Below are 20,325 nucleotides of genomic sequence, written 5' to 3' on the forward strand. Positions count from 1 at the left end.
TTAATCAACTAGAACCCCCTTTAAAAGTGGTCTTTATATCTACTCTTTCATACTTATAGGAGGATCCAAAGAATTACTGGTCATGCTACAGTGAATACTACAGTAAATTACTGTAGCATAAACATTACATCAGATCTGGCCCTCCACACTTGAAATTACTATTTATGCTACAATAATTTACTGTAGCATAAACAGTAAACCAGCTTTGAGCCTCTATGCTTCATTTTACAGTATTTTACTGTATTATAAACAGTAAAACAAATTAAATGTATTAAAATGTGGATTCTCCTTCAAGTATATAAGAGTAGATATGATTTCTAAATTAAATGTATTAAAATTTAGATCATTCTTTAAATATATAGATGTAGATGTGATTTTTAATTTTAAGCGTACAATAATTAAAACAAATGTGTTAAAACTTAGAGGAAGAGAAGTTCAAAATGCGGTGCTTAAAAAAAAGCAGGAGACTGTGCTTCGCACGGGGTGCACACTAGTAAATGGAACATTGAATGTGGTTTTCATATAATCACACTCTATCTAATTTAATTAAAGGTGATTTATGTGAGAAAACCCCCCCTAGTTTATATATTAGTGTTGGTGTTATTTATAGTATATCCCTGTTAGTAATGTTCTGCCAGGAGAAAGGACTTGTTAATTAAGTAATTCATTAGGAAATTATAACTCTCATTAAAAAAAGAAAAAAGGAAAAAAAGTTATGAAGCAGTAAAAAAGGATGTTCTATCTCATCTTTTTCAAACGTGTCCAATTGGAAATTTCAAACAGATTTCTGATGCATGCTGGTTTATGGGCCACGAAATTCGCGAGACGCCAAACTTTTTAACGAAATATCTATCGGAGGCCATCGCTATCCCCATTAAATGCAAAAAGGACCTTTCCATCTACCTCTTATCCTTACCATGTGCTCTTGATTCTCTTTGTCCTCGTTAATTATTTTCTTCCATTTTTTATAACTTCAAATCTTGTTCTAGCTCTCTTCTGGATCTTACTATGCTAATCTTTTCTACTTCCTAGTAACTAAATGAGATCGCCAACTCTTCTTAAGGGTGGGTTTGCAACTAACCGAAAACTGAGTTCTTGTCCAATTCTAGTCCATTTCCGTTCCAATTACTGGTTCAAAATTAAACTAGTATCCAAAAAAGAACTAGATTTATGGTCACATTTTGGCTCACGAAACTGGTCATTATGTTTTACTAATTAAAAATAAATCTAAAACCGGATCAGGTTTAGGCCTAGCATAGTTTCAAAGAGTAGCAAAACACGTCCTAATGGGTAATACTCATGAGCGTACGGTGTACAATAAGCTTAGAAGCAAATTAATTTGGAACATGAGAAGCAACGTGCATGGCTAGAGAGCAAGGACTTAAGTTTTTAACTTTTGGGGTATCAAAGATGCGTAGAGGATTAAATTGTAATCAGATTTTTTTTATACCAGTCCCTAGCTTCAATCCTTAATATTTTGAATAAGTCCCCCTAATCATGAAAATTGCTATCAGGTCTCTCGAATCTTAAATTATTTAGAAATTAGTCACTCAAATCATTGAAATTGCTACTAGCTAGGTTTTCTAAATGTTGGTTTATTTAGAAATTAGTCCCTCAAACTGAGAGTGAGACCGGCAAATAGAGACAGATATGTCATCCAAAATTTGCATAAATTATTATTAGATCCCAAAATTTACATAAATTGTTTCGAATTAATCGCACTTATTCATAGATTGAAGGGACTAATTTCAATATAACTTATGATTTGGGGGTACCTAATGACAATTTCCGTGAATTGGGGGACTAATATAAAGAATCCCAATTGTATTTTATCTAAATGACACTAAACATGGCTGTGTTTGGCAACAGGCTAAATGAAGGGTTAAGGGGGTTTAACCCTTCATTAGCCTGCCAAACAGGTAAAAAAAAGCTCACAGGTTAGTTAACCCGCACGTGAGGGATAAAACTCATTTATCCCGTGAATTGAAGGGTTAACAATTCCTCTTAGATACGCGGAACAAGGCTTGTTCCGCCTTCTCACGCGAGGGTAGCCGACGGAATTTTAAAGGTACATTGATTTTCCTCTCCCCTTTTCCCTCTATAATTTCTCAATAATCTTCTGAGAAATCCGTGTAAGATTTCCCCCCAAAAAATTGCTTTCCGCTACTTCTTTCCCTTTACAATTTCCCCCCAAAATCCTCAAAAAAATCAGTAAAAAAAAGAAACAAAGTCATAATTCCCATTATTTTGCTCATGGACGAAAAATGCAATCAAACCCTAGATCATCACAAAGACTATGAAGAAGAAGAGAGAGGAATCAGAAGCTACTGAACTGATACTCTTCCAAGTTAACGAGTTCTACGTGTATTTGGTACTCAACTCTTGACTTCAAATCCCACTTGTCGATTTCAGCAAAATTCGATCAATTTCCTAATTTTTGTTGATCTTTTTTAATTCGATTTGTGTAGATACCTCCAAGGAAGAGCGCCGCTTCTTACAGGTGTGTTTCTTGGTACTAATTGTCATTTGATTTTGTCTTCGACAATGATTTGTTGTGGCTCAAAATTTCCCAATTTAGGAGAGGAATTAGGTCTTGCATGATGATTGTTTGTCCTTAGAACTGTTAGCTAATGTGTTTGACAAGGAATTGGTGGTTAAATTTTGGTTGGTTCACTTCTCTACGATTTACTCTATTGTAAATTTGAGAAGTGATTTGATCTTGTTTATTGCAATTTATCCTTGTAGCTTAAAATTGTTTGATGTGGCTGAGGGGTTATGGGCCCTCAGTTTGCGTACAATTGGGTAAACTTTTGTCTGTGATGTTGAGTTTGCATTTGGGTCTGAGGTGAGACTAAGAGCGAGGTAGAGTCTATTCTTACCTTGCTAGTGAGAGATTGGTTACAAGAATAGAGCTTTAGATTTGCTCATAAGAAATATTCAGAAGGTAGTTAAGGGAGGCCAGTTAGCATGCTCCACTGATAATTCATAGTTTTGTTGCTTCGCTTAAGGTTCTAACTAAAATTTAGAGATGCACGAGTTCATGCTTCTCGCCATTTACATATATTGCGTCGAAAAGAAACAAAGTCCAGGCAAGATTGTTAAGGAGGTAAGTCGTTCCATTTTATTCTTAGTTTCATAGTTCATTCTCTCTTTTCCCCTTTATGTGTGCTAATGATATTTGTTAGATGGTAATTTTCCTCTATATAAACATCATGGCATATGCAATACATGTTCAATTAAACAAAGCTTATGCTTGCCAATATCTTTTTTCTTTGGCTTCATTGTAGTTATGTAAAGTGTCGTTGTACAAAGTCCATTATCTATTCACCATCTTGAGTTTGAATGTCAATAGCAAAATTAAATGAAGAGCCAAAGTGGTGATTCCCCGCCTAAAATCATCGGACTAGTATATTGAGAACTTGTCCTTCGTAATTTGGAATATGAAAAGTACTCCACATAGAACATCATATGTGGCAATTATCCTAGTATTCAGGAGTGGAAAACCACCGATTGTCATTCACTTTATGTTTCTGTTTAGTTTTTGTCTACAATCAGAAGGGTGGTATGCATGTTTGATTTAAAATTTATTTGCCCTGTTTAGTTTTTGTCTACAATCAGAAGGGTGGTATGCATGTTTGATTTAAAATTTATTTGCCTGCACTAGACACTTGGGCTGTAGGTAGAGGGGGGATTGGAGGAATAAGGAACGCTATCTTGCAGAAACATTTAACGTATCACCAATTTTATTTCTGTTGGAAAATACATATTGTCCAATATATTGATTTTACCTAACTTGGAGGCCACACGCATCAAATATTTAAGGCGTGAGTAACAGCCATTTTGTAACCTATACCCATGCAACGTAGGCTGGGACCAACCTTTTTATCAATATTTAAGGCGTGAGTAACAACCATTTTGTCCAGCGCTGTTCGCATGGCCATGGTCCGTTACCATTGGCTAGTACCTATCAGTCTTTTGGCTTTAAATCGAAAGTGTATTTTGATCTACTTTCAGTGGCCTTTCTATAAATAACCGGTGTGATTATGCAAGCGGAGTTGATGCTTCCTCCTGCCAGAGTGTCCAAGGCTTAACGTACTCTTTACAAGGGAAGTAATTGCCTAATTGAGTGGTTTTCCCATCACATTGTGGTCATTGCTTAGTGAGAATCATAAAACTATGAAAACACAGTTCATGGGACTGTATAAAAGGACAAAGAGACAAAGTACAAGTATTTGAACTATTTGAATTAGATGCAGACATACAGGGAAGAAAATTACCATACCATCAACAAGGTCTTCTAGAAACTCTGTTGAGTATGTTAAGTAACTGCAAGAACATTTCCAATGTACCTTCATCACCTGAAGAGATCTGGAAGAAATGTCACCTGACATGAAAGCTAGACATAGTTCAAGCTCAACCTATTAAGTTTTAAGGTTTACCGTAAGTCCTTTCATTTTAGATGAGCATATCATAGTTATTTGATCACAATTAAAAAGTTATGTTAAGAGATGAGGGCATGGAACATTATAAACGACGTAAGTTTCTGTAGCACTGTACTGTTGTGCTATGTCTTGAAGAAATTCTGAGATCACTTCACAGGCTTGTACGAGGTTAAATGTGCTAAAACATTAAATTTCTACTTTATTGATTATGTGTATTGATTTCTTCTTATTTTTCAGAAAGTGTTTGTAAATTTGCTTAAACCTTTTATCGTAATTTTAGATTGTGACTATGATCTATGTGAGCATGCCTCAGTTCCTATTTGATTGACATATTCCATATTCAGTTAACCTTATCTTTTATATGTATTCTAAGTTCTATATACACATGTCAGCATTCAGCTTATATGAAACCTTCCAAAAAAGTCCTCTTTTTTATTGGATATAAATATCTAGTCAGGGCCGATGAATGGAATGTCAACAAATGGGACTGGGAGGGTTCACTAAAGGTCGTAAGCAAGGGACAGGAGTGCAATATCAGACTGGAAGATAAGACCACAGGTGTGACCATGTTTTAGTTTGTGGAGCTTGGAATTAAAGCCATAAATCTTTGTGCTGTTTCTACTAGTCCTTTTGGTAATTCTTTGATAATTTGATGTCTTCATCAGGGGAGCTATATGCCAGAGCATTTTTGCGAAATGGAGAGCCACATCCTGTGGAGCCAGTAATTGATAGCAGCAGGTTATGAAATATTAAAGTATAAGGAGATTGAATTATGTCTTGTTTTCTTATCTGTAGCAATGAGAGCCAACTAAAGTGATTTGCTTATTGCAGTTAATGAAGCGGGGATGATTAGTCACATAATGCGAGCAACTTGTTTTCATAACGTTACAGTTCATTGCATGCTTTTGCCTATTGTTGATAACTTGAAAGTTTGTTTAATTGCTAAGTTTTTTTGGAATAAACTTGTAGTCAATTATCGGGACTAATATGCATTCATTCTGATCCTAAATATTTTAGTCACATAATGCAAGCAGCTTGTTTTCATAATGTTACAGTTCATTGCATGTCAATATTTTATTTCAGTCCTAAATATTGATTTGTTTGCAGCTTGTAAAAATAATGGGGTTCTTAGTATACATGGGAAATGTATGTTTCATTATGCATTTATACATGCACTTGAAGATAGATGCCTTTTCAGATTATCCATTTTTCCTATTTGACCATGCATGTATCACAATGGAACAATCATGCTCCAACCAATAGCTTTTGTGCTTGCTAAGACCCTTGTCCGTTATCAGATTTAACTTGCTGTTTCAAATGCTTTATTCCCAGATCCATGACTTGCTGCTTCAAATGCTTTATTCCCAGATGCGCCAGTAGCTAGAGATTTATCTGAAATTGCAAGACATGGACTAAAGTTTACTCTACATTGTTTGTTACATATGTGTATGATATGAGACTGTCTATTTGCAAAGAGGATAAGATTTACATAGAATTTTTAAGTTTTGGTAAATGAAATTTATGCATTTATCACTTCTTTTGTCATTCTTTACAACAAATTGTCTATTTTTTCATTTTTGATGAGGTAATTATTTATAAATTTTTAATAAGGGTGAAAGTGGTATTTTTTAAAAAATAATGAGATTAATCTCCTTAACCCCTCTTCATTTGCCAAACACAAAAGACTTAACCCATTGTCTTAACTATCGTATCCAAACGGGTTTAGAATTTATTTAACCCTTCACGATGGGTTAACTAAGTTAACCATTCTCTTTAATCCCTCCTCCTTATCCCTTTGCGAAACGCTGCCATAGTGTAGAATACCAAGATCGTTCCTAAGAGTAGATATATACCGTATAAAAAGTGTAGATACTAGAGATACTGTACATCTAAAGATTCTTTCTAGCAAAGTATCTAACGGCTATGCAACTCAATAAGCTCACGTGATCGCACAGTAATGAAAAAGTGCACTGAGAAATTTATCTCGTGGATGACTGTAACGACGACGACGAACACATTCAGACTGGGGGAGGGGGGCCTGCCAGCTCGACGATAAAGCGCCGATATTTCCCCCTCAGACGTGCGCGGGCCCCCACCCCATATAAAATATCCAACAGCCCAGTCGCATCGACGAATTTTTTTTCCCGACACCACGCGTCCCCGCGTATAGACACCCGTGCGAGATCCAGCCCCCCCATCCTCTTTCAACAGACAAGACAACAGCGGGTGGTGTGTGTACGCATATAAACTTTTCTATGCGGGACGAACGCATAAAACTGGGGTCTGTCGTCTCCTCGCTACGCCCTCGTGCTCCACATGTGACACTAGTCAAGACAGCGCTGGCCTGCTGTATAAGAAACTTGGGTCATCTCCTTCCCTCGTTCCCGAGCTTGATATCAAAAATTCCTCCATCATCTCGTTTCCCAGTCTCTTAAACCTCTTGAAAGCGGAAGCAGAACAAGGCTACTAGGGTTTCCCAATCCTTCGAAAGCTCTGATTTTGGGTGAGCTTAGGATCTCAAGCTCTAGGTTTAGGGCTACTAGGGTTTCGTTTCCCAATCTCTTGGCTTCTTGAACCGTCTGGATCTACTGAAAGTAGACTATTTTGGGCTACCGAGGGAGAGGTTTATGAGAATTCCGATATGAAAGCTCATAACTTTGTTTGAATTTGGCTCGAGAAACTCATTTAAAAATCTTCACCATTAGTTTCCTTCCCCCCCGGTCTCTGGAAGTTTTGATTTTGGATAACATTTCGAGCTTTGGAGCTCAAAAGTTTAGGTTGGAATTTGTGCTATCGGGTCGGATCTAAACATTATGTGACCCTCACGAAGAGGGCACCCGATAAGATGATCCCCTGCGACTACTGCTCCGACTCAACCGCAGTGATCTACTGCCGAGCTGACTCAGCACGCCTCTGCCTCTCCTGCGACCGGCACGTGCACTCCGCCAACGGCCTCTCCCTCAAGCACGTGCGCTCCCGCCATCTGCGCCAACTGCGGGTCCCAGCCCGCAACCCGCTCGCTACGAAACCGACGGCCGTCCTCTCTGCTCTCGACTGTGATTTCGATGCTCACGGATGCGGGTCCGCGGTCGGATAGTGGTTTCGGGGTCCATGCCCGATCCGCTATCGAGGGTTTCACTGGCTGTCCGTCTGCGTGTCAGTTGGCTAGCGCCTGGGGATTTGATCTCGCAGCGAAATCCAAGGTTGGGTTGAGATCGGAATTTGGGTCTGGATCCGGATCCGATTGGTATAATTCTGACTCGTTTTTGGCTGTGGATCCGGTATTTCAGGTATAATTTTGTTACGGCCCAAATTAGTTCTTTTTTTTTAAAATACTACTTCCCCCTGCAAAAGTTGTTCTCAACTCTCTAGTTGTGAATTCTAGAAATGTGTAATTTATTTATAAAATGGTAAGAGCCCTTGTCAACTATACTATTATTGGTAATTCAAATGCTATTTTAAGATTGCAACTTGTTATATTAGGGGGGTTATTGGTTGGTGTAATTTTGGGGTAAGTGGGATAATTTTTGGTACTTTATTGGTTGGATAATTACCCCCATTTTTTTCAAAATTATACCACTTCTATACAAACTTTTTGTCCCAACCTCCAAAAATTACCTCATTCTTAACTTTGGGACAATCATGAGGAAAGTGGGATAATTTTGAAGCACTAATTTATCAAATATCTAATATATGTATTATAATATATAATATATCTTAATTATATTATATTATAAATTCTATTATAACTTAAGATTATTATTTAATATTATCTAATATAATATTATTATATATCATTATTGGATATTGGTTAATAATATTTCATGTATTATAATATTAGTATTATATCATTATAATATTACTTTATATTATTTAGTATATATTTTATTAGTTAGAAGAAAAATATTATTGTAGCATTTTTATGATATAAAATATTGTATTATAATATAGTGTTTATATATTTAATATAATAATATATTAATTATATTATAATATATTTTATTATATTATAATTTACTATTTCTATAAATATTATATTTTAATAAAGAGCCATGTCATCAATTATTGTATTTAAATTATAGTAATTATCATAAAGTAAAATAAAATATTATATTTTTAATAATAATATAATATTTTAAATAATATTATATTGAATTAATACAAAATATTATAATATTTGATTAAACATTATATTAAATATATTGTTGTATATTATATCAATCATTATATAATATATCATATTATTATAATATATTATATTATATTAATCAATAACATTAAATATAGTTATAATTAATTAGTAATTATAATATAATATATTATAGTATAGTATAAAGTAAAATAATGTATTATATTATAATAACATACCAAATAATATACTAAACCAATTAGGTGAATTAATTTAGACTTAATTGATAGATAAATATTATACTTTAATAAAGGGTCACATCATCAATTATCCCACATGAAGTATCAAATCAAAGCTTCAAATTGTCACCACTCAAAATATCCCAAAGGGATAAAATTATTCCATTGGAATAATTATCCCACTTAGCCCCAACATGTCCCAACCAATAACCCCCCTTAGATTTAGAGGAGAGAATATGGAATCTCTAAAGCATCGAATTGAGTGTTCTGTGGCATTTAATACGCATTTTTAGAATGATTTTTTTGACTTTTTCCAAGGGCATTTTTAGTGTACAGAAACTTTAAAGCAGTCACTCTGCAAACTGATTTTGTAAAGTTACACACTTTTTTTGCAAAAATAACCGTATATCAAATTGATTCTTGGTCCTTTGTGTAAAAGAAAAGCTCAATTTTCCAACTGCAATTGCAACAACACTGCAGATGCAATGAAGCAAAGAGCTGCAACTGTGTTGTTACAAACTTAATTGTTGTCATAGTTGAAACTTTTGGTTTACACCCCTACGTAACAGTTCCATCTTTCAATTTGAATACCTAAACTAATAGATGCTTTGTTACCAGGACTTATATGTTCCTTGTGCTGAGATCAAACCCCAGAAGACTAATCCACTGCTGGATCAGCTTATTGAACTGGCAAGTCAAGATTCTACAGATCCCATCATAACATCAGATGGAACGAATGAGTCCCTGGCGCCATCAGATTTGAGCCCAAGGACGCCATGTCATAGTACCAATGTCGCAGGAACTCAAGGAGACGACCATGATCATATTCTGCATCAGATGCCATTCACTTCCTTGCTTAACAGGTCGTTGGAGATGAAGAGCTGATGTGGGATTGTGTGCCCAATGCTGCTCAAAATGCTCAGGTTGTGAATCAACCACATTAATCTCAGTTTAACTGAAATTCTATTTTTTGTGTGCCCAATGCTATTCATAATCCTCAGCTTTTGAATCAACCACATTAATCTCATTTCAACTGACTTTCATTTGCTTGATATGTTGCTATTTGGTTGAATTATTGAAGGTATATACATTAGTTTTTAATGTTAACTTAGTAGTTAATTTTGTGATGCATGGATTACCATGTTTATCGACTCTTATACAGTAAATTACTGATTCTTCTGAGCATGGATGCAACTGATTAAGCGTTTTCTTGGTCCTTTTAGTTGGGATACATAGTGTATGTCATTTGAGGTCTAGTTCACTTTTCCAACCTATGTGTAGGAATGATAAATATATATACTGGGTTTGTCTTTGGGATTTAAAGAATAAGATGGGAGTTGGGTTATTCTCAAGAGCATAGGCAATGTATACCGTATGGATCAGAACCTGAATTCTACATGGTTTGAGGTCATTAGTTTTTATAGCATACACCTGGCTCTGAGATATGTTCACTACCTTTGTCATCAACGCTATGGATCACAACGCAAAGTTGGGAAACCTTCGCTGGTGAATTCTAAGCTTTTATGACAGTTTTGAATCCTATGTAAGTTGACTGATATTCAGAGCTGACTAGGGGTGGTTAACGATCAAATCGAATCAAATACTAAGGTGTTCCTATTTATATTTTTTAAAAATTATCGAATTCGAATGCGAACTCTAATATTTATATCTGGATGTTTTCGAATTTGAACTCGAATACTACGTATTTGATAAATATTCATGAATACTTATCGAATATCAAAGTACATTTATTCTGCTAAAGAATTTATTTTTAAATAGTATTTAAATACATAGATGAAAATTATTCCTTTATAATATATGATGTATATATATTTTAATCAAAAATTTTCATTCGAAAACAGTTTTAAGATTATTTAAGCGTTAATTAAAATCAGTACATAAAACTTAAGTAGAAATGGTAAGTGGATTAAAAATATGACATCATATGTGTAGTAATACAAATAATAAGGGATCAAATTTTAAACGAATACTTGGTAAGCAAATGAATCAAATATACATCTGGTTAAATTCTATTTGTTAATAAACTTGAATACTAAAAAAATATTTTTTTAGCGGTAAATGAACTATCGAATCGAATATGACCGAATAGTTACTCGAACAATTATCAAACTATTTGTTAATTATTTGGTTTATTTCCACCCCTAGAGCTGACCATTTTAATCCAGAAAAGAGATTGCTGGAAACACTGAATGCCAGCTAGCTGGTAAGCGAATCTTCCGTTTCTCATGTTGCTTAAGCACATGAAACTAAGAAGCAGATATTCTACCTAACCTTCTTAGTCTTGCAAGTTAGCCTTATGCAACCATAGTGCACTTTCTAATCATCATTCTCTACTTTTTGTGGAGAACTAAGGGACAATCACTATATTTATGGTCTCATTGAATTGAGGTCAAACAAATTACCTCATGGTTGAATTCATGGATTACATAAAGAATTACAAAACTATAAAGTATCCGCTCTTTCAACTGGTTCCTGAGATGTTCAGTGTTTTTCTGGACGGGCAGTGATAGGCTGATAGCAAAGAGATCTGGATCAGGAAGTTCATATATACTGTTTTGATGTGTGAATTTTCATCTACTTTCCGAGCATGACTAACAAATTGCAATAGTTGTGCTGCTTTCAGGCATACATCTTATCATGTCCGTGCCCCTAGTCATTCAGAAGCAGAAACTTTGATGGCTAAATTCCAAAGGTTTAATATTAATCTCCAAAAGGGAATATTACTATCTTTATTCCTGACTCTTATAGGTGATCTTGTAAGTATCTTTGATTCACCAGCTGGCAGAGAGTTGCATATTCAGTCATATAGAGAATCCTTGATGCATGTCTGTAAATTGGAAAAAATGAAAAATGCTGTAGAAACTGTAAAATTGTTATTTATTCGTAATTTATAGCTTGTGGTTGGGTAGAGGCCGTGTTATAAACATCATGAATTTGAGCTTGTTTGTTTATGCATCTTGGATTTGTTTGTTTAGTGTTCCTTCAGCTAATGTTGTTGCCGTGTTGCAATTCATGGTATTGTTTATTCTGTAGTGAACTTACTGTCAACTCTTTTCTCTGTTGCAGATATGGGACTTTAATCTTGGAAAATCACGGGATCATAATGCATCATCACAACTTGAAATTGGATATGGGACAAACAATGCTGGTTTTATGATCAAGAGCTACAATGACCTTCTCAAGGAGAATCCCTTTGAAACTACAAATATATTGGAAGATATGTATGACACTAATTGCCCTTCTTCAAATGATGATGTCTTGTCAACTAACATCTGTCACATGAATTTGCAAAATGTAAGTCATTGATTGTCTTATGTTTATTTACCATAGTGTTTCAATACGAAATATCTTTTTTGGCAACTTGTAGAATTAAGAGGTTGTAGCAGAAGTTATTACCCTACATCCAGTTTGTTGGATAGAGAATTCCTAATCTATTTTGGTAACATGAGGTTATTAGGATTCCTAGTCTATTTTGGTAACATGAGGTTATTAGGATTCCTAGTCTATTTTGGTAACATGAGGTTATTAGGATTCCTAGTCTATTTTGGTAACATGAGGTTATTAGGATTCCTAGTCTATTTTGGTAACATGAGGTTATTAGGATTCCTAATCTATTTTGGTAATAGGTTATTAGGATTCCTAATTTGATTTGGTTTTGGTTTAGAATTCCTAGTATGTTTATGATTTTAGGATTTCTATATATATGGAACAATTGAAAGAGAGAATTTAGTGGAGAAGAAAAATTAGGGATATTTGGAGCACAGAAAAAAGATATTTTCTGAGCTATTTGTTTAGGATTTTGTTTGGAGAGATTAAGAGCTTGTTGGTGAGATTAGTTTGTTCCTTCGAGTGATTTGTAATCTTAGTTTGTACTCTTTCTCTATTAGTGAAAACCCCATCCCCTTCTTACCTCGTGAACGTAGGCAATTGCCGAACCACGTAAAACTATTGTGTTTGGATTTGTGCCGTTGTTTTGATTTGTTTGGCCTTTATCTCGATGTTTGTTTGATTTGGCTCTCAAAGCATGCCCGTTTGGCTGTCACGCTTCCGCGATGCGCACAACAAGTGGTATCAGAGCTCCAGATTTCAGATCTAGGGTTTTGTCTTGGTTGGAGGAGTAGATCAATTTTCCGCATTGGTTTGTTAGCGCTTGGGCTATTTGGTGGAGTAGATCGCTTTGGAGACTCTTCGAGGGCTTCGTTTGGAGATAAATGTGAGATTTTTCCTATTTGTGGATCTCGTTGCCGTCGTGCGGGGTGAGATCGTTTGGAGACTCTTGTTAGGGTTTTATTTGGAGGTAAAATTCTCTCCTTTATCAGTTTGGATCTATTCTTCATTTGTTGGTGCTTTGAGATAGTTGGCCGAGATAGAAGGATTTGAGGCTGAGTTATTTGTTTATTGATACGGTGCATTGGATTATTGAGAAGTGCCATTGACCTGCATATTGAAGTCCTTTTGAGCACGTTGGTATGAGCAAGGAGACCGATGTGGAGTTTGGCACTTCTATTTGATGATTGAATGGTCTTCTATTTGGTGTTCATTCAGGCATTTAGGAGCCTTCCAAGGAGGCATCATTGGAAGGTAAATTGGTATTTTAGTTTTCTATGTTGGGGATTATACTAGGCATTTGTGGGTTGCAACCAAATGCCGTTGGTTTTGAAGTCCTAGTAGTCAACAACAGTTGAAGAAGTGTATTGGGAGTAAGGTAAATGTACTTTATTCTGATTGTAGGAGGTACAAGAGGGGCCTACTGTATTTGTACCGAGCTCATGGCAGTTTGAGACACTTCATTGGTGTGGAAACTTTGAGGCGACAAGGCGAGATGGAAGATTTGGGCAGTTGTTCCTTTCTGGAGGAGGATCGGCGTTTGATGTCGAGCATTGGCATTGGTGTGCAGGCTACGATATGTTTGGGCCGTCTCATGTATAGGTTGCCGACTGCTGCATGTATAGATATGAGATATGGTGGAGCTGCTTCAGATTTTAGGTTGCGTCGGATGTTTGACTACCCAACACTTAGTCACATTGTGGATGTGAAATTTGATCCGATAGCATATTTGGGATTCAGAGCCGTGTTTGATTATCAAGTATTGGCTTCTGACTTTGTTTTGAGCAGGCATGCCACGTTTGACTCTCAGTAGGTGGAGCGTGGTGATCAGATCTTTGGGACATGGCAGCGGGTGGAGAGTGATGCTACTCCACGTTGGGTGAAAACTCCAGATCATACTGCATCATTTGGGATTCCAGCTGATGTGACACAGATTGGGAATCGTGTTGATTTGGATGCAGATGATATGTTGATTGATTCGAGTACAGCTGATGGATGTAGTCTGGATATGGTCATTGGTTCATCTCAGGTGGAGATGTTTGGATTAGTTCAGTTTGGAGCCATTGGAGGTGCTATCAACCGCAGACTTGATCGTGATATTGGAGAAGGGTTGCGAACTCTTCTAGTGGATTGAGACTTTTGGAGGCCATTTGGGTGAACTACGTGAATGCTTGATTCCTTGGACAAAAGGATACGTAGGCAGTCAGTTTTGATGCAATCGATTTGATGAGTAGATATTGACATTTGGGTGAGTGTTCACACTCCCGTTTGGGTCTCGACTTGTGTGGATGGAGTCCGTTGTCATGAGTTCGTTGTCGTGGGGTACTAGACGCAACAAGTGAGACATTTGGTTTGGTCGGTGTCGGCTCAGTTTTAGGAAAACTTCGCCGAGGTGAAGAATTGTTGGATAGGGAATTCCTAATCTATTTTGGTAACATGAGGTTATTAGGATTTCTAGTCTATTTTGGTAACATGAGGTTATTAGGATTCCTAATCTATTTTGGTAATAGGTTATTAGGATTCCTAATTTGATTTGGTTTTGGTTTAGAATTCCTAGTATGTTTATGATTTTAGGATTTCTATATATATGGAACAATTGGAAGAGAGAATTTGGTAGAGAAGAAAAATTAGGGATATTTGGAGCACAGAAAAGAGGTATTTTCTGAGCTATTTGTTTAGGGTTTTGTTTGGAGAGATTAAGAGCTTGTTGGTGAGATTAGTTTGTTCCTTCGAGTGATTTGTAATCTCAGTTTGTACTCTTTCTCTATTAGTGAAAACCCCATCCCCTTCTTGCCCCGTGGACGTAGGCAATTGCCGAACCACGTAAAACTATTGTGTTTGGATTTGTGCCGTTGTTTTGATTTGTTTGGCCTTTATCTCGACGTTTGTTTGATTTGGTTCTCGAAGCACGCCCGTTTGGTTGTCACGCTTCCGCGACGCGCACAACACAGTTTACACTAAAGTTATAAATAATTGCATAGATATGCTTACCAGACAAGCAGCCATTAGCGTTATAGACTTACCCGATGACACCTTCCCATATAACATTGGTGGTCGCTTGGCAACTTATTGTTAGAGCTGATCCAATCCTGTCTATGGCCTCTTCTATTTGTGTGCTGTAGCCTATCCCAAAAGAATAAGTTTACCATGACAATCTTGTAATCTTGGGACGCGCAAGAAGTTCCCACTGAAACTGCATAGGATTATGCATAGTCTTAGCTATTAGAGCTCAGTACCTATATTGTAACTTATTGTTTCCTTTAGTGGGATCATTCTTCAAAAGTTCTCACAAAGTTGCATTCAAAATTGTAAATGTTTTTATCTGAGGGAAAGCGAACCTATAACGTCAGAATCTCATCCATCTGAAAGTATTTGATTTGAAATTTCTCTCCTTTGTTTTATTATGAGATATCAATAGATTTCTAGCTAATAATACTAAATGACCTGATTTCAGCTAGGCAAATGTGGGGTTGTGGTTGATCTTCGTTTCTTATTTTGTAAATTCTAAGTTTATACTCCATAATCAAGTGATTATATATGTAAATGATCATCATTAGTCGACGTGTCTGCTAACCTGATTTTATATAAACTGTTACCATATTATATAGACACAAATTGCTGTAAGTTTAGCAATATGGAAATGGTTTTTTTAGATATTAGTCCCTTATATCATTAGTATTTTGATATTTGTCCCCCAAATCTTCATAATTTTGATATTAGTCCCCCAAATTATCTTAATATGTTGATGTCAGTCCTTCTGTTAGGTTTACTGTTCAAATTATTTAGGTATCCATCTGTTTAATAAGTACCTAGTAAAGGGTAGTAATACCCACTTATCACATATACATATTATCTATTAGTAGGATAAATCTGGATATTGATATCTTCTTTCTTGCATACCAGCAGGGAAAACTTAGCGTGTCTGGCAAATGGAATAGCAATGGCAACAATTCAATAGCAAATGGGTTAGCGCACTCTGGAAGCAATGCACTTGCCATCGTCCCCTCTATTGGTTCTTCACATGAAGCAGGACCCATCAGCAACATGAAAGATATTTCCTTTGGGGAGCAACCCATAATCGGAAATGAGATGTTGACAGTGATGAAGAAGGTTGACAGTGAGCTATTAGCTCAGAACCGAGGAAATGCCATGTTACGCTATAGAGAGAAGAGGAAAAATCGCAGGCATGAATAACTTTTTGTCCTCACCATTTTCACTTAATAAATAATTTTCCCCTTCTAATTCTATCTCTGAATCTCTAGGTATGAGAAGCACATTCGTTATGAATCGAGAAAGGCAAGAGCTGATTCTAGGAAGCGGGTTAAGGGTCGTTTTGTTAAGTCTACGGAAGTCGATGTTGAAAATGTTGGCTGAATCTGCTTCAGTTAAGCAAGCCAACACAATTGGTGTAAATATATTTTGACAATATCGGTTGTTTTATTCTGTTTCTTTTCTTGATGATGTTGTTGTATTTGTCAATTTGATCTGCTGTAATTTGGAATGAGAAGAAACTAGGGATCTGTTTGTTTCTCGTAAACTGAAATGACCGATCTGTCTGATGGTAGTTCACCTTCAGTGGTTTGAGGATGTAATATGCATATTGACGCTGATTTGTTCTGGCGGGTTGAATGTATTAGGGTTGTTCGAAATATATTATTTTAAGTTAAATGCTATCAGAAAGTACTGTTGAAACCTCATTTTCGAAGTAGAGGATTGTATGATTAGCCGAGCTGGGTGCTCTGAGGGCCTGCGTGCAACTTTCTGCGGTTTCACGACATCATATATAATCAAAAAAATTTAAACAAAGTTTTATATTAACAATGCACATGTCAAGGTATCTCGACTGAACGGAATCACGGTAAAAAAAACCAAAAATCTTAGACCAACTAGCTCCTTACCTCAGTAAACATAGCAGTATGAGGTTTCCATACTAAACCAATGAAACAAAAATATCATCTTCATGCTCCAACAATCTTTTTCGCAGGATCACGTTCAGCATGAATATTTCATACGAAGGTTAATATCCTGTTCACAATCACATTGTAGAGCTCTACAGATCTGGTTTCTGATTGTATTTAAACACACCAAGTACATCCACAACAACATATATTATAAAAGCTTAAACAAATAATTAGGACAACTGCTGCAGATTTATGCGATTTGCCTAGTCTTGTATATTGTGGTGAGTGAGCATATGACGAGGGAAATGAGAAGCCCCAGATATGAGAAAGCCAGAGAAATTCCAACCCTCTCACAGAACTTGCTATAATAGGGGCATACCATGCTCCATCCAATATCAGCATTCCCTTTCTTACCTAAGTATGCTATTGATGTTGCAGCCGATGCCGATGCCATAATTAGTCCCATAGTCATCTGTAAAATTAGGCTTAAGTAATATCACAAGCTTCAAACTGATTATTTGTTTCAGTAATTTCTGCAGGTTTGATTTTTTGAGGACATAGGACACATTAATTGTTGCAACAGTACAATGTTTTTTTTTTCCTCTTTTGAGCGATAGGAGGGACATACTAATAATAACCTCCGGGTGTAACTAAACTAGCAACATATGATATACATTGGATTTGGTAATTTTTTCCATTCAAATTTATATACAAGATATAAATTAATGATCAAGAAACAAAGTAATCCTGTGCTTGTATCAATTAATTGTGCTCAAGTGTAGGAAAAGCCATTCTTTTCGGTAATATAACAAAAAGATCTCATAGTTCATAAATTTTTTTTAAGTGTATATATGATTTTTTTAGGACACAACTTGAATGAATTAGATGATCAAATTTAACCGCATACCAAGTAGTTTGATAAATGCGCATGGCTATGTTATGCTCAAGAGTATTAAGCTTCTCTTATGGAAAGATTTATTATAAATGCCAAATGCTGTGAAAAGAGGGGGAAATGTAAAGAGGGGGAAGTGTGAAGGATTTTCTGTTCTTCATGAAAATCACCTTCAAATTAGGTCGAATCATTATACAACCACCTTTCATTTTTCTTTTTCATACGTACGAGTTTAGTTTTCATGAATCAACAACTTTTTATTGAGAAGAATTTGATGAAAATTATTTGATATAAAACTAACTAGTCCCCACTACTTATTAGGTGTGTTAAAAAACTTCAAAGCTAATTTTTATCGATTCCAACTATTTTAAAGATGATTTTCATGGTAAAAACCCAAACGTAAATCATGAAGAAGTCACATACCAAATCAAGAAGAGGCATCACATATCCATCCACACTATTGGAAAGAAAAGGCAGAGATATGAGTGAGTAGCAACAAACCACCGCATTGCCAGCCACAAAGAACCTAAAGAAACAATACCATCATTTATCAACAAAACAACATAAAATTAACTGAAGAAAACAAAAAATAAAATAAAATTCTTTTTTTCTTTTTATTTTTTTGTAATCGACGTACTCAAATGCTGGAGATGACTTGTAGGAAGCGCTAACGTAAAACCCTCCAAAGTCTCTGGCCTCCTTGTTGAGAGCCATAACCAGAGAGGCGCTAAGAGTGGCGAGAAATGTGAAGATCCTTAACAAAATCTGAGTTCTGATGTAGCTGTTGTGGGATTTTTGTGATGGGTTTTGTGGCCTCTTTGGAGTGATGACCGCGTCCATTGGTAGACTGAAAACAATAAAAAAATAATAATAATTAAGGCTAGAAAAAGAGAGGGAAATGATGAGATGACCGAGGAGACGCAGTGAAGATCCAAATATTTATAGAGGAGGAGGAGGAGGAGTTAAGAGGTTATATGTAAAGTTAGAATTGGAGTGGGAGAAGGGAAGTGCCTATAAATTAGCATGGGCGGTTGCATGCGGTTACGGGAGAAGTGCCTATAAATTAGCATGGGTGGTCGCGGTTACGAGAGGTGTGAGGTCTGGTTACCTGCGGTTGGGTTACCGGTTTCAAAGCGGGTTTTGGACGCTATGTGAGCAAAATCACGATTAGACCCATTTAAAAAAAAAATTTACGTACGGCGACAGCTTTGGTGCTCCAAAAAATAAAAATTGGAGCACCAGTGGTAAATTTAGTAATTACGTTGCATGAATTTCTCTCCCTCAGCTGTAATTTTTTAGATACGGTGGTGTGGTGATATTCCACACCCAAAATTGTAATTAACTAAAATGTTTCAAATAGAAAAAAAAAAGTTATTTTGAGAAACAATTATATGTAGAAAAACTGATTTTAAGGCTGGTTAGAACTCCAACTTACCACGTATAGAATGATACAGTGTTTTTTTCCGACAACTGTTCATAATTAAATTAAACAATTTAATTTTATATTAGTCTCTCTTTTTTTTCTATTTCCACTGGTTATCTTGATCAAACTATCTTCTTATACGTTAACTGGATATTTAGGCCTCGTTTGGTAAGCGGGAATGGGGTGGAATGGAATGACATTCTCACTTCTCATTCCTTCATACCAAACAAATCAACTTTTTAGATGTTGGAATGACCATTCCCAGGGAATGACCATTCTCACTTTTTGTGGGAATGGGCATTCCAAGTGAGAAGATAGGGAATGGTCATTCTCATTCAAGAGAGAATCAAATCAGTTATTTATTTTTTAATTATACCCCTATTAATCAACTGATTTCCACATTAGTAATTCTGACATCCTTTTCATATGCAATATGCATCAACTGTGGATATCATTCTTTATATTTTTTTGGACCTATGAAAGATGCGATAATCTTTTATTTATTTTTCTTTAATTTTTTAAGACTAAGAAATAGTGAGTATTGTTTAAAAAATATAAATAGAACATACACTTGAGAGATAACATGCCCAATAGTATAACATGCACAGAAATTAGTATAACATATGCATAAATAAAATTGTTTAGTTATTATCATTAATGTTTATTTTTATCTTATTAAAAATATATGTTGTTGTAAGGACATTATTAGAAAATGCGATTCCATTCTCACTTGTGGACAAGTGATAACAAACATGGGAATGAGAACGAGATTTTCATTCTAGCCTCATTCTACAAAAGTACCCAAACATGAGAATGGGAATGACCATTCCATTCCCACATACAATCCATTCCATTCCTTCTTCCATTCCATTCTCACTTATGTCCATTCTCGCGTACCAAACGAGTTTGTTTCTAGAAAATTAGTTTTTTTAATTTCATGGTAACCTTTCT

The 20,325-nt window shown here is 35.7% G+C and overlaps 2 protein-coding genes and 1 long non-coding RNA gene across 3 annotated transcripts; 2 read left to right on the top strand and 1 right to left on the bottom strand.

The window, feature by feature from the left end:
• Positions 2,340 to 4,982, top strand: LOC109835926. The gene is made up of 3 exons (XR_002245737.1): positions 2,340 to 2,371; positions 2,469 to 2,500; positions 4,900 to 4,982. It is a non-coding gene; the product is annotated as an uncharacterized LOC109835926 (long non-coding RNA).
• Positions 6,789 to 16,809, top strand: LOC109837357 (zinc finger protein CONSTANS-LIKE 14-like). The gene is given in 7 exon segments (XM_020405569.1): positions 6,789 to 7,419; positions 7,421 to 7,732; positions 9,429 to 9,670; positions 9,673 to 9,733; positions 11,898 to 12,125; positions 16,062 to 16,342; positions 16,421 to 16,809. Coding segments are annotated over 7 exon segments (1,368 nt in total). The 5' UTR covers positions 6,789 to 7,287; the 3' UTR covers positions 16,533 to 16,809.
• Positions 17,003 to 19,215, bottom strand: LOC109835927 (CASP-like protein 1F2). Its single transcript, XM_020403894.1, has 3 exons — positions 18,589 to 19,215; positions 18,375 to 18,477; positions 17,003 to 17,531 (listed from the first exon to the last, which is right to left on the bottom strand). Exons 1-3 carry the CDS (start codon positions 18,789 to 18,791, stop codon positions 17,310 to 17,312), a joined length of 528 nt encoding a protein of 175 aa, XP_020259483.1. The 5' UTR covers positions 18,792 to 19,215; the 3' UTR covers positions 17,003 to 17,309.

The sequence above is a fragment of the Asparagus officinalis genome, chromosome 4, assembly GCF_001876935.1.
Source record: "Asparagus officinalis chromosome 4, Aspof.V1, whole genome shotgun sequence".
Classification (NCBI taxonomy): Eukaryota; Viridiplantae; Streptophyta; class Magnoliopsida; order Asparagales; family Asparagaceae; genus Asparagus; species Asparagus officinalis.

Excerpts from the sequence above, each read along its gene's own strand:
- LOC109835927 (XM_020403894.1), bottom strand. The coding sequence starts at position 18,791 with ATGGACGCGGTCATCACTCCAAAGAGGCCACAAAACCCATCACAAAAA. Across the intron at positions 18,478-18,588 it reads AAGTCATCTCCAGCATTTGA|GTTCTTTGTGGCTGGCAATG; the intron begins GTACGTCGATTA and ends TTGTTTCTTTAG. Across the intron at positions 17,532-18,374 it reads TGATGCCTCTTCTTGATTTG|ATGACTATGGGACTAATTAT; the intron begins GTATGTGACTTC and ends CTAATTTTACAG.